The sequence below is a fragment of the Alosa pseudoharengus genome, unplaced genomic scaffold, assembly GCF_046254945.1.
Source record: "Alosa pseudoharengus isolate Yale_2024_CS ecotype anadromous, Long Island Sound unplaced genomic scaffold, YU_APseudo_1.1 YU_APseudo_1.1_scf_19, whole genome shotgun sequence".
Lineage (NCBI taxonomy): Eukaryota > Metazoa > Chordata > Actinopteri > Clupeiformes > Clupeidae > Alosa > Alosa pseudoharengus.
In genome coordinates this window covers 28940198-28955197 of record NW_027468657.1, presented here as the reverse complement: position 1 = coordinate 28955197, position 15000 = coordinate 28940198, and the positions used below count along the sequence as shown (strand labels likewise).

Sequence of the window (15000 nt, the reverse complement as noted above, 5' to 3'; positions counted from 1 at the left end):
TGGGTATATAAGCTTGCTTATTAGCTAGATGTGTGTGTGTGTGTGTGTGTGTGTGTGTGTGTCTGTGTATGTGTATGTGTATGTGTATGTGTATGTGTATGTGTATGTGTATGTGTATGTGTATACCCATTTGTGTCTGCGTTCTTTTTATGTACTTGTGTATATGTGTGCACAGTTATGTGTTTAATTAAATATGCCCGCCTATTTCCCTTTCCATGGCAGACTAAAACTAAAACTGTATATGCCTTGCTCCATATTCCAAGCATTAGTGTTCACTATAATGGCATCCCCATGAGGGCCTGCTTCAGGAACGTGGCACATCAGCATGTTTTGGGGGCAAGGAAGAATTGAAGCCCAGCAGACTAACCAGCGTCTACGCCTTACTTCAAGCAAATGTATAATTGATACAAATGCGATGTGATGTCTTCATACATTTCCCCAGCCTTGGGCAAAGAGAAGGCCTCGGCATGCAAGGCAGCGAGAGTTAAAGTTTCAAAAGCAGAAAAAGAAATATAAGCGCAAATCACCAAGGGCACCCATTCTCTCTGTGTCTTGCGCATACATTCCTCTCTTTCTCTCACTGTCCCTCTCAGGTAATGCATATGTCATATTGAGTTTTTGCATTGCTGCGTTGGCGTCATACACACCCACCCACACATATTCTCATACTTTCTTTCTCTCTCAGTCACTAACACACACACACACACACACACTCACGTATCACACACACACACAAACACTCACACAGCACACACAACACACACACACACACACACACACACACACACACACACAGCACACACACACACACGTGCACACACACACACACCCTCACAAACACACACACACGCACACACAGCACACACACACACACCCTTACAAACGCAAACACACACACAAACACACGGATATTAGGCTGAGGCAGTACACATCTACCCACTGTAGCACTTAATTCAGCCTTAAGAAGAAGGGGAAAAAGATCCTGGGTGCCTCGCCACGGTGGCACCATTTAATCGCCACAGAAAGACACTAACTGCTGCGCCGCGCTGCATGGGTAATGCCGGTTAGCAGTGTAAGAGATTTTCATATAAATTGTAATCTCTTCATACAGTAAGAGGATTGGAGGCCACCGGCTCCTCTGAAATAAATGACTTTGGGAGCAGTGCGGTGTGGCACTGCACGGGGCGGGGGGGAGGCAAAGCAGTCAGTGAAGGGCAACATATCCCTGAGATTGAACCCCCCCAGCAGCCGCCTGCGTAAATACAGTTGTTTTCGCTAACCGTGATTTAAGTAAACCGCCAGCGGAGATCAGAGGGTAAGAGCGAGCACTGGAGGCTGACGGTGACAGTGGCAGTCCCTCAGATTTCTTCATATACACACACACACACATACACAAATACATGCACAAATGCACACACACACATACACAAATGCACACACATATACAAACACACACACACACCAAACTGCATGCTGGGAGTTTTTATTCGGTGGACTGGATTTCTGTGAGTGGATTTCGCCGGCGTTTTTCTCCTCCCTGTTGGCTGTGGGAGCGGGCGGGCGGGCGGGCGGGCGGGCGGGCGGGCGAGCAGCTCCTTCTCCAGCTCCAGCTCCAGCGCTCTGCCTCAGCTAATTGGCCCGGCTTTGCGGCGGCTCCAGCTCCAGCTGTCTCTCTAGGGGATTTTGGGCTCCGTACGCTCAGCTTTGTGCCCCTGCCAGTGGCCCACTGCAGTGTGTGTGTGTGTGTGTGTGTGTGTGTGCGAGAGCGTGCAAGTGTGTGTGTGTGTGTGTGTGTGTGTGTGTCTATATTTGAATTGTTCTGTATGTCTGTCCTCTATATGTATGTCTATATTTGAGTCTCTGTCTGTGTGTTTTTTTGCAAATCTCTCTCTCTCTCTCCCTGTGTGTGTGTGTGTGTGTGTGTGTGTGTGTGTTTGTGTGTGTGTGTGTGTGTGTGTGTGTGTGTGTGTGTATGTGTGTGTGTGTGTGTGTGTGTGTGTGTGTGTGTGTGTGTGTGTGTGTGTGAAAGAGAGGGAGACTCTCTGTATGTAAATGTGGTGCTGAGTTACTTAGCCCAGGCTCCTGTGTTTTCCCACAGGCGTTTATGGAGGATGTGAAGTGCCGAGGGCCATTCATCTACTCGGTGCTGGAGTCGGCCCAGGCCTTCCTGGCCCAGCACCCCTTCCAGGAGCCCGAGGAGTCGCTGCCTGACGGCAAAGGTCTGGTCTGAAAGAAAACACACACACACACACACACACACAAGAACTCAGACACACACACACAGATGTACGTACACACACACACACTCGCACACACACACACACACACACACACACACACACACACAAACAGATGTACATACACACTCACACATTCACGCACACACAAACACATACACACACACTTCTGGCTTCAACCCAGGCCCAGCGTAGCACAAACATGCCCAACAATGGCAGGATGCCTCAGAGGTGTGATGAATATTTAAGCTGAGCTCTCTCTCTCGATGTCTCCCAATGGCGGGGGGGTTACAGCCGTTCCATTCGACGTGAGGTGTTAGTGTTTGTTTTCTTCTTCCTCTTTTGATCTACGCGCATCTCGTCAAAGACACCCACTGATGCCAGCGCACAGCGAGACTGTGTTTTTGTACGGTGTCAATTGGTTGTGACACCAAAACAAACGCCCCATGCTAAGGAATGTATGGCATCGTTTAGCAATGGCACGCACAAGCCGGGGACCCCTGTTGCGAGGGCTGGTTTGGGCGGTTGCCGTGGCGGCCCCGCGTTATTGGGTCAGCGCTGATTAACCCACTTAAAGGGGTACGCTCGCATTCACACAGCATATGGCCAAATCAATTATGAAGGAGAACCAGGCCACAGCGCAACTCCCAGCCCCCCTTTTTTTTAAACTCGCTCTGTGTGTGTGTGTGTGTGTTGTGGGTGGGTGAGCGGGTGTGTGTGAGAGAGAGTGTGTAATCTCACGCAATTGTTTAGGCAGACAGCTGACACTCTGTCACTCTCTCTCCCCCTCTCTGTCTCTCTCTCTTTTTCTCATCTACCTCTCCTCCTGTGACATTCCATTCCCACATTCCCTCATCCGTCTACCCTATCTGCCCCCTCCTCCCCTCCCCACACAATCCCCCTCCCTGCCCCCTCCCCTCCCCACACTCCCCCTTCTCTCCATCTCTCCGTCTATCCCTTTCTCTCTCTCTCCCCCACATCTTCCACCCCCTCCCCTCCTCTTCCCCTCCTCCTCCTCTTCCCCTCCTCTTTCGTCCCGGCAGAGCTGTCCCCGCGCCGGCGCATGCTCAACGTGAGTCGCGCGGTGTGGAAGCAGGCGAACGTGGCGAGCGACCTGTGGGAGAAGCTGACGGCGCGCTGCGTGGACCGCCACCGGCACATGGAGCGCACGCTGGAGCGGCTGCTGCACACGCAGGCCGCCATGGAGGAGCTGACCGCCGCGCTGGAGCAGGCCGAGGGCGTGCGCGACGCCTGGGAGCCCGTCGGGGACCTCTTCATCGACTCGCTGCAGGACCACATCGACGCCACCAAGGTACGCAGCGGGCAACGGGAGGGGGAGGGGCCTAGAGGGGACATGTGACGAGATCTGTGTGAGACACCCACCTTCACCTTGGGCGACTTTGTAGATGATATTGTGTGTGTGTGTTTGAGTGTGTGTGTGTGTGTGTGTGTGTGTGTGCCTGTGTGCATGTGTGTGTGTTTGTGTGAGTGTGTGTGTGTGTGTGTGTGTGTGTGTGTGTGTGTGTGTGTGTTCATTTGTGTGTGTGTGTGTGTGTGTGTGTGTGTGTGTGTGTGTGTGTGTGTGTGTGTGTGTGTGTGTGTGCATGTGTGTGTGTGTGTGAGTGAGTGTGTGTCTGTGTGTGTGTGTGTGTGTGTGTGTGTGTGTGTTGGAATCGTGGTGGATGAAATAGTTTGTACACAGATCCCTCAAGCGAAGAAGCCAAACAGCCCCCAAGAGGCCACTACAAAAAGGCTTGTTTCTGTAAGACTAAGCGCCCCAGAGGTAGAACAGGAGGAGGAAGAGTAAAAGGCGTATAAGTGGAGATGACAGCAGACTGGAAACACTCTGTAGAAGTGAGCTGAAGTGATTGAACATGGTGGAGGGCTGTGTTGACCCTCCCATTCTCCTTAAGGTCACAGCCTCTCGTTTGTTCAGACAGGTATGTATTATGAGGAAAGGTAATACGAGTACAAGGCGGTGAGCAGACTACGTAGTATGGGCCAGTGAGCTTGTCATACAGACATCAGACAGGCCCATGTTTATTCAGAAAACATGTGGATCGATGGCACCCTCTAGGTAAATGTATTGACTCGGTCCTGCGTTCTGTGTGAGTCATGTCTGAGGAAAATTGATGCGATCTGAGACGTTGACTGAGCACCACGAATGCTAAATTAATATCAGCCATTGATTTCTTTTGTTCAAACGCCGCGTCTTACTTGTGTCTCGTTTGCTGTGCTCCAGATCGGTCTGATCACGCTCCTGAGACAAGAGCTGCGTCGGCTCACCCTTTGGGTGGCTCACACACACACACACACACACACACACACACACACACACACACACACACACACATACATACACACATACAGTAAACACACACACACACACACACACACACACACACACATACATACAATCATGCACACCAAATACCTGCCCCGAGCCATGCATTAATTTATGCAATCCTACAATGAATATTGATGCATCGGCATTCAGTAAACCTCATGCATTGTCTCACATCTGGAGCTGACGCTAATTTGCGCCTCCTCCTCCCCTCGGCCCTCTCCAGCTGCACTGAATAGAACAATGAGCACAGCACTAGTGAACAGGGAAGTGCACACAGGAGCATGAGTGTGCTGCTCCCTGATACAGAGCAGATGAATAGACCCAGCAGTCTGCGCTCACAAAGGAGCGTCTGGGGCCATTCACTTCTACTGAGGGGCCCTGCTCCCCTTTGGCTCTGGAAGGCAGGCCTGGGGCAAGAACATCATGAAACCTTTTTTTTTTCCTCCTCCTTTTTTTTCCTTTTTCTCCATTTTTTTCGTTCCTCCTTCTCTTCTCCCTCTCTCTTTCTCTCTCTCTCTCTATATATCTCTGTGAGGAGAGAAAAAATCCTTTTATGTTTGGTTCAAAGCACCAACAAGATTTGAAACTTTTCTTGTGTCTTTTTTTCCCCCTCCCCTTCCTGCTTCCGTCTCCTCCCCAGAGAATGTGTACGGTGGGAATGTGAGAACCCTGAAACCTGTATCCCTCGTTCTTCTATATCTCTCCCCTGGATCAGCATCCAGCTGCATTTCTGTCATCTCAATCTCCCCTCCCCCCCTCTTTGCCCCCTGAATGTACCGCCATGACTTAGAGATGACTCTGAGAAGTAAAGATTGGATCTTCTGGATGTGTGTGTGTGTGTGTGTGTGTGTGTGTGTGTGTGTTTTCTCCTTAATCCCACACTGTGTTGCCAGAACTCAGTAATCTGTCTGACAGGGCATGTTCTGACCGATCATGTCAGTTTGCTATCACCTCCACCTGGGTCAGCACACAGCTCCGAGGCCCTTTAACACTCCCCACCCATAAATCCCCTCGTTCATCAGTGGCGCTGCTGTTCAGACACCCCCTCCATCCCTGACCCGCCGTCATCCTGACCACAAGCCCTGCTCGGTCCATTAGCACGCAGCCACCCTGCTCGTCAGCAGGTCATTAGTCCTTATTTGTCTTAATGGACGTCTGGCCCTCCGGTGCCAGATGAGCTGGCGGCCCCCCCCCCACCCCCTCCACCCAGCCCTCCCGTTCAGGATCTCTGACCAGGGCCCAGGCTCACTGGACATCTGCCGGACACGCATTTTTGTTTTTTTGTTTTTGTTCTCTTTTTTTTTCCTAAAAAGAAGTGATTTCTCTCTGTCTTTCTGCTCCTTTCTGTGCTGTTGCTCTCCTCCCCTCTGTCCATCTCTGGCGTCCGGTCTGATGAGCATGTTAATGGAGCGCCGCTGCTCCCCCACAATACGCTCCACCCCTTGGCTTTGCTTCTCCCTTTCAGTCGAACTTTCAGTGGTTTCATCCTCCTCTCTCTCTCACTCACAATCTCTTTCTCTGTCTCTGTGTCTGTCGTTTTTTTTTTCCCCTCTCTCTCTCTTCCCTGTCTGTTGGTCTCCTTCTCCCTCTGTTGCTCTCTGCCTCTCATTCTGTCAATCTGAATGTCTGTGAGTCTGTCTCCTGTGTGTCTGTGTCTCTCCGTTTTCTAAATCTCTCCTTCTATCTGTCTATTTTCCCTTTCTCTCTCTCTCCATCTCTCCACTCATATCTCTCCCATCCTCTCTCTCTCTCTCTCTCTCTCTCTCTCTCTCTCTCTCTTTCTCTCTCTCCCCCCTCCTCCAGCTGTTCAAAGAGGAGCTCTCGCAGGTGAAGGAGGGGATGAAACAACTGAACGACCTGGCTCACCAGCTGGCCATCTCGGACGTGCACCTGTCCATGGAGAACGCCCGCGCCCTCGAGCACCTCAACAACCGCTGGAAGGTCCTGCAGGTAGACCACCCAACTCACCTGTCCTCCTCCTCTACCTCTCAACCACAGGGGGCGGAGTGGGACACTAAATATTAGTGGCAGATTTCAAACTCCACTACTCCTCAACCACTACAACCATTAGCTACCTCTAACATATACCTCCATTAAACTTACTGTAACGTATCTCCCGTATCTATACTGTATCTCACCATACATCACCATACATCTCAGCTTTGCTCTCTACCACCCCCCCCCCCCCACTCCGCCTCAGTCTGACTTCACTGTCTCTACAACCCCCAGCTGCCTCTAACATCCGCCTGTACCTCCACTTTTGCTTTCATCTCTAGCTCAGTGTTTATCTCCTGCTGGAGGTTCCATGGCATCTATCTCCAGCTCCATCTGGAGACTCCATTTCCTCCGTGCTCATTACGGATCTCCATCTCCAGCCCTGCTCACATGTTGTCCATCACCACTCCCCACTGTCTGTCTGGGCCTCTAATTACCGCGTTGGCCTTCACTTCCTCTCCATCTATAATGCCCTGCTTTTCTCGTCCGCTACCTCCAGCCCCGTCTCAATCCCCACCACTCCACCTCAGTAGTGTCCTCAATCTCCACTCACCTTTAACCTTTAACCCCTGACCTCCACCACCTCCTTATCCTCTTTCCCCTCTACTCTCAGTTCCTCACCTCCACCTTTAGTAGCCTCCTACTTCACCTGCGCACACCTTTACCTGTCCTTACCTGTCCTTACCTCATCCTCTTCCCCTCACGTCCACCTTGACCCAGCGCTGATGCCAGCCAGTCGTGCCACCTCACCCCACCCCACCCAACATGGCCTCTCCTCCACTGCCCGCATCTGGACAAACATCCCAGTGGGCGTGTTGTCTCTGAGCTATGGCGCCTGTTCAAACACGCTGGATTTGGCTAATCAAGCACCCCGAGGAGCATCTGATTAGCGGCATTAAGATGGGATTAAAGCCCCCCGCTAGCCTTCAGGAGCGAGGGATGAATGGAGAGAGAGAGAGAGAGAGAAAGAGAGAGTGAGAGGAGAAGGGAAGGAGGAGGGGAGAGTTTTTGTGTACATTGGGCGCACTGCAGATGGTGTCGGTCCACCTTTTGTCAACGTCCGGGCTCCCTTTGTGTTCAGACCGTGTCCTACCTTGGCATTGTCGGCCATATCGGATTGCCGTCCGTCAAAAGTTAAACTCACTTAACTTTTTTTCCCCCTCTCTCTCCCTCTCTCTGTTGACAGAAAGCCAAGCACTGTTTGGATTGACTCCTTTAGTATAAACACATTATCCTCATTGAAAAACATTGGCTGTGTGGCGTATTAATGGATTTCTGTGGGGGTGGGTTGGTGTCAATGTATGTGTGTGTGCCTGTGTGTCCAGCCCTTTGTAGCCTACTCACAGTAATATTTGTTTGTGTGTGTGTGTGTGTGTGTGTGTGTGTGTGTGAGAGAGAGAGAGACAGAGAGAGAGAGCAAGAGAGAGAGAGTGAGTCTGCATTTAGTGGGCTAGTTAGGTGAGTTGATTTCCTGACAGCGATTGCGGGCAGAAATGATTTGAGGGTGTGCCATTGAGCAGATGAGATGAGAGCTGACGGGGCTGAGGTCTCATGCAGGTTTGCTGCCCCGTCCTCCCCTCAGCACCACCTCCGCATCCTCCGCATCCTCCACACCCTCCCTCCATCCTTTATATCTCTCTCTCTGAACCGCCCCCCCCCCCAGTCTGTCCGCCCCCAGCCTCCCCCTCTCTTTGTTGCTCTCCATCTCTCTCTCTCCCCCAGCTCCTTTTCCCCCCCACCCCCCTCGTCTTCATCTCACTGCCATGCTCTTGATTTCTCTCTCTTTTCTCTCTCCCTGTCCCGCATGTTATCTTTTCCCTCTTTTACTCCCCTCCTCCTTCTCTTTCTCCATGCTTTTTCTCTCTCCTTACTCTCTCTCTTACTTTCTTTATCTTCCCTATTAATGTCCCTACCCCATCTCTCTCTCTCTCTTTCTCTCTCTGCTGCTGCTGCTGGGAGAGTGTGTCATTATTAGATGCGGCCATGGGAAGTGGCTGCTGTCCAGGGCCCTTAGATATACTGGATACTACTGGATACTGCTCATTACAATGACACAGGCAGCCCACTGCAGTCAGCAGGAACAACACCAGGGAGGCAGAGAGGAAACTAGTCTATATGTGCATCATATATAGATTATATACAGTGCATACGGATTTGTATTTACCCTTTTCAGACCCTTTGTTATGACGCTTGTAATTGAGCTCTGGTGCATCCTACTTCTATCAATGGTCCTTGAGATTCAATCAATTCACTGGACATTATTAGGAAAGGCACACATCTCTTTGTATAAGGTCTCACAGTTCTCCCTAATAAAGTCCAGTGAATTGATTTAGGCACAGGTGGACTCCAGTCAAGTTGTAGAAGCATCACAAGGACCATTGATAGATAGATAGATAGATAGATAGATAGATAGATAGATAGATAGATACTTTATTGATCCCCAAGGGGAAATTCAAGATGCACCAGAGCTATATATATACATACATATACAGCGGGGAAAATAAGTATTGAACACGTCAACATTTTTTTCAGTAAGTATACTTCCAATGAGGCTACTTGCATGAAATTTTCACCAGACACTAGTATTAACTCAGATAATCCACCCATATAAAAAAATCCAAACATTAAAGTCCATAGGTAGAGTTATGTGTAATAAAGTGGAATGACACAGGAAAAAAGTATTGAACACGCCTGCTGAAATGTCTTAAATACTTTGTGGAAAAGCCTTTATTCGTAATGACAGCTTCAAGGCATTTCCTGTATGACGAAACTAACCAGTTACAGTATTCTGGTGTGATTTTGGCCCATTCTTTTCAACAGATAGTCCTTTAATATTGAAGATTCCAGGGGTCCCTCTTGTGAATCCTGATCTTTAGTTTACTTCCAAAACTGTTCAATTGGATTGAAGTCAAGGCCTTGATTTCCTTTCTCTGAAACCAATTGAGAGTTTCCTTTGCTGAATGGTTTGGATCATTGTCCTGCTGGAAGGTCTAGCCATGTCTCATCCTCATCATCTTGGTGGATGGTCAAGATTCTCCCGGAACAAAATGACTCAATTCATCATTCCTTCAACTGTATGAAGTCTGCTAGTACCATGAGATGAAAAACAGCCCATACCATGATGCCACCACCTCCAAACCTCACTGTTGGTAGGGTATTTTTAGAGTGATGCACGGTGCCATTTCTCCTCCAAATATGGTGTGTAGTATGACATCCAAAAAGTTCAATTTTGCTCTCGCCTGACCAAAATACATTCTCTCAGTATTTCATAGGATTGTCCAAATGTTGTGTAGCAAACTTTCAACAAGCTTTGACATGTTTTTCTTCAGCAATAGAGTCATGTGGGATGAGTGTGCATAGAGGTCATGGCGGTGGAGTGCATTACCTATGATTTTCTCTGTAACAACTGCACCAAGTCTTTTTGGAGCTTTCTCCGAGTGGTCCTTGGCTCTTGGGCTACTCTTCTGACTATCCTTCTGACTTCCTGGTCAGAAATCTTGCAAGGAGATCCTGTGCATGGCCAGTGATGATGCAGTGATGTTCCTTCCACATGCAGATAATGGCTCCAATACTGCTTGCTGGATGCTTCGGAAGTTTTGATGTGCATCTGTAACCAGTTCCATTGATATGTTTTGCAACAATAAGGTTGCAAAGGTCTTGGGAGAGCTCTTTGCTTTTACCCATTATGAAATGCTTCTTGTTTGACACCTTGGTAAGAAAAAACCTTTTTATAGCCCACCAGTATGTATTAACCCAGCTTATATCAATTTGCACAGATAGGAGGGATAATTTCTCTAACTACTTATAGATTCCAGTTTGTTCCTTGCCATTTCTTGCCTTTGTGTACTGCTTTTTCTTAGCGTGTTCAATACTTTTTCCCTGTGCCATTCCACTTTTTTATTCATAACTCTACTTTTAGACATTAATGTTTGGATTTTTATATATGTGTGGATTACCTAAGTTAATACTAATGTCCGGTGAAGATTTCATGCGAATAGCCTCACTGGAAGTATACTTACTGAAAAAAATATTGACGTGTTCAATACTTATTTTCCCCGCTGTATATATATATAGTTTAACCCTACTGATATTCTGCTGCACACACACACGCACACACACACATACATTATGTGGGTTAAACTAACTTGTCTCACGACTCAGCTGAGTTTCCTTATCAGTGGCTGTGTGTGTGGGAGAGGGAGTGGAGTCACATCAATTGTGCATGTCTTCTTCTGTGATTGTGCGATCTGTGAGTTCTTCATGTGGGTGTTTGTGTAAAGAAGAGACAAAGAGAGGGGGGACAGTGTGTGTGTGGGTGTGTGTTTGTGTAAAGAAGAGGTGGGACAGTGTGTGGGTGGGTGTGTGTGTGGGTGTGGGTGTGTGTGTGTGTGTGTGTGTGTGTGTGTGTGTGTGGGTGTGTGTTTGTGTAAAGAAGAGGTGGGACAGTGTGTGTGTGGGTGTGTGTGTGTGTGTGGGCGTGTGTGTGGGTGTGTGTGTGTGTGTGGGTGTGTGTTTGCTGGAAAGAGGCCGATAGATAGAGACACAGTAAAAAGAGACTAGGTAACAACGAAGAAGAGAGGATGAGAGTTAGAGATGGAGAGAGAGAGAAAGAGAGAAAGTGAGTGTGTGTGAGAGGGAGAGTTCAACTTTAGTACCCCCCCCCCCCCCCCCTTAGCAAACTGATTATTTTGATGAAAAGCCCTGAAATTCATTTGAATTGAAATCCTGGGCTTCCTCCCTCTCTGTGGGTTCAGTGACACAGATGTAATGCATTTCAAAAGTCTGACTCCATAATATTTCCTCTCGTAAATAATTGATCAGCTCTGCCCGGGGTGACTTTGCACAGCTTCCTCTCCAGTGTCCCAGACACCGATTGCACACAGTGAGTGGCTGACACAGTCAGTCACCCTCCCTCTCCTTCCCTCTCTCTCTCTCTCTTTCTCTCTCTCTCTCTCTCTCTTTCTTCCCCCTTCTCTCTCTCTCTTTCTCTTTCTCCCCATCCCCTCTTTCTCTTTCTCCTTCTCCTTCGTTGCAGTGGGCTCCAGACTAGTCAAATCCAATTTATATTCCACTTCAGTGTACACATTGCCAGCTGTGTTTGATTTTAAGGCCAAGGCTGGTCATTATATGTGTACTGAAATGCTCAGGGGCTTTCTGTACGTGGGTCTCGGTCACTGGACACAGTTCGGTTTAAGAGTCACATTTGAGGAGAGAATGAGAGAGAGAGAGAGAGAGATAGGGAGGGAGGGAGAGAGGGAGGGAAGGACAGAGGGAGGGGGTTGGGGGGAGGGTGAGAGGGAGGGAGAGAGACTGGGCTATGATGGAGTGAATAAAAGAGTGCTGTCCTTGTATTTGTATGAGTGGATTTAGCTGCCTTTTGTTTGGGGGAGGATGTTTTGACATCCAGCGGTTGTGATTTACATGGCAAATCTAATACCTCGTAAATAAACCTGGATTAGCGTGCGCCAAATCCCACTGTGCTGCTCGCCTGGGAGGAGCGCGGCTAGCGCCGGGGGTTGATTACACGTCGCCCGTCCCCATGGGTCCCCAAACGCGTCAGTCTCTCTCCCCCTTCTCTCTCGCTCGCTCTCTCTCTCCGCTTCATCTTCCCCAATACCCTTATTTCCTGTAGCGCTCTCTCTCTCTCTCTCTCTCTCTCTCTCTCTCTCTCTCTCTCTCTTTCTGCCGCATCACTTGTTTCTTCCACAGCAGCTGTCTCCTTGCTGTCTTCATTTGGGGCGATAAAGCCTCCCACGCTCCCTCACTGCCCTGCCCCTCTCTCTCCCCCACTTCTCTATCTCTCTCTTTCTCCCTCTCTCTCTCCCTCACCTCTATCACTCTCTTTCTCCCTCTCTCTCTCCCTCGCCTCTCTATCACTCTCTTTCTCCCTCTCTCTCTCCCTCGCCTCTCTATCACTCTCTTTCTCCCTCTCTCTCTCCCTCACCTCTCTATCACTCTATTTCTCCCTCTCTCTCTCCCTCGCCTCTCTATCTCTCTCTTTCTCCCTCTCTCTCTCCCTCGCCTCTCTATCACTCTATTTCTCCCTCTCTCTCTCCCTCGCCTCTCTATCACTCTCTCTCCCTCGCCTCTCTATCACTCTCTTTCTCCCTCTCTCTCCCTCGCCTCTCTATCACTCTCTCTCCCTCGCCTCTATCACTCTCTTTCTCCCTCTCTCTCCCTTGCCTCTCTATCACTCTCTCTCCCTCGCCTCTCTATCACTCTCTCTCCCTCGCCTCTATCACTCTCTTTCTCCCTCTCTCTCTACCTCTCACTTTACTTTCTCCCACTATCTCTCCCCCACTTCTCTATCTCTATTTCTCCCTCTCTCTCTCCTGCCTCTCTACACCCCCCCTCTCTCTCTCTCCCCACCTCCCTACCTCTCTCCTCCCTTTCTCCCTTACTCCTGCTGTGGAGTGGTGGAGCATGTAAGGTCTGGGGGAGGAGGGAGAGGGCTATGTCCCGCACTTCTGCTGTAGCCACTGACTGTCAAGCGCAGATATGTCTGTGTTGAGGTTGAGGGGTGGCACAGACACGGATTCCCTTTGATTTTCATTCCTCTCTCTCTCTTTCACGCTCTCTCCCTCTGCGTGCATGTGTGTGTGTGTGTGTGTGTGTGTGTGTGTGTGTGTGTGTGTGTGTGTGTGCGTGCGTGTGTGTGCGTGCGTGTGTGTCTCAGGGCTCCATCGAGGAGCGTCTGAAGCAGCTCCAGGATGCGCATCGAGACTTTGGTCCTGGATCGCAACACTTCCTCTCCAGTAAGAGACCCTTCACTCATGACGTGTGTGTGTGTGTGTCTGTCTGTCTATGTGTGTGTGTGTGTGTGTGTGTGTGTTTGTGCTTCTCATAGCTTCTTAACTTAGCGTTTAATCCTGTGTATCAACTCATCAGACTGAGGTCTGGAAGCTGGATGAGGACTCAAGCTTGGCTCCCTGACACTAAGTAAAGCTCTAATAGAGTCCTTAGTCACTCCTCTCACAGATGGAAAGTGAGACAGGGATAAAGTGTGTGAGAGAGTGGAAAAAGAGACTGTTAGAGAGAGAGAAAGAGAGAGAAAGAAAGAGAGGGAGAGACTGTGAGACACAAGAGAGTGTCCCGACTCCTGCTGTGTTAAATAAGTGCGTCACCCTCTTAGGCCTCATCAGATCTCTGCCTCTTCTCCTCGCAACCTCCTTCTCGCTCCTCTAAAAATGAACTCATTGAATTCGCAAAGTAGACAAGCTATCCACTAGACTAGAGTGTAAAACGGCTTTCATTAGCAAGGTCTTTCTTTACTGGTGTGTCATGTTGCGTTCGTTTTATGTAATGCGCAGTTGTCAAAGGTGGACTCACTTATGACGTTTTTTCAGAAAGAGACTCCTCGGGATAGAGTGGTAGTAAAGCAGTGAGTAGGCGCTTTCTGTCGTTACAGCATCTCACAAAGATGCAAGGCAGCTAGTGTGAGCGGTCCAAAATGGCCGATGTCACTTGACAATAAATCTGCGAGAGATGAACGTGTAAATGCGTCACAAGGAACATCATGACTTGTGTTAAAATGACAATGCAACTAAGGCCAACCGTATTGTTATACGCACTTGGCCTACAGGAGAGGAGTTTTAAATCATTCACTCTGTCACTCTCCCTGTTTAGCTGTGAACATCCTTGAGAGAGAAAGAGAGGAAAAAAAGGAGTGAGAAGGTTAAATGAAAGGAAAGAAAAGAGACGGCCGTAGAGCAGCTAGCTGCCATGGAGACTGAGGCGCGGAGCGTGGAGCATGGAGTCGCCTGCTTCACGTTGTGTGAGCATGTGTCTGCCAACTCTCTCTCTCTCTCTTTGTATTTTCTTTTTCTCTCCATCTCTCTCTCTCTCTCTTTCTCCATCTCTCTCTCTCTCTTTCTCCCTAAACGCTTGTTTGTCTGAATGGCTGCTGAAAAGCTGAGCGTAGCGCCCAGGTCTGGGCAGCGACAACACACATAATCCCTGTATCTGGATTCAGACACGCCCAAGGATGCACAAGCACGCACGTCGCACACACACACACACACACACACACACACACACACACACACACACACACACACACACACACACACACACACACACATACACACACACACACACACACACACACACACACACACACACACACACACAGCTTTATCTGTCTCACAACAACAACAACAACTCACACTCACCCACTCAGTCACATAGTCACACTCACTCTCTCACTTGCACCAAATGTGCTGAACACTTACACATGCCACACACACACACACACACACACACACACACACACACACACACACACGCACAAATAAACACACATACACACAAATAAACACACACACATACACACTGTGCCTACAGACACATGCATACACACAAAAAAACATACCGTTACACACACACACACACACACACACACACACAACACAGCCTCATGAT

General features: G+C 49.1%; 1 protein-coding gene across 1 annotated transcript in view; it reads left to right on the top strand.

The window, feature by feature from the left end:
* drp2 (dystrophin related protein 2) overlaps positions 1–15000 on the top strand; it is a 64593-nt gene that overhangs the window by 22733 nt on the left and 26860 nt on the right. Inside the window, exons 3-6 of the mRNA XM_076292956.1 lie at positions 2099–2219; positions 3281–3549; positions 6388–6534; positions 13256–13334. Coding sequence (XP_076149071.1) covers positions 2099–2219; positions 3281–3549; positions 6388–6534; positions 13256–13334 — 616 coding nt within the window. The remainder of the gene's footprint in view (positions 1–2098; positions 2220–3280; positions 3550–6387; positions 6535–13255; positions 13335–15000) is intronic.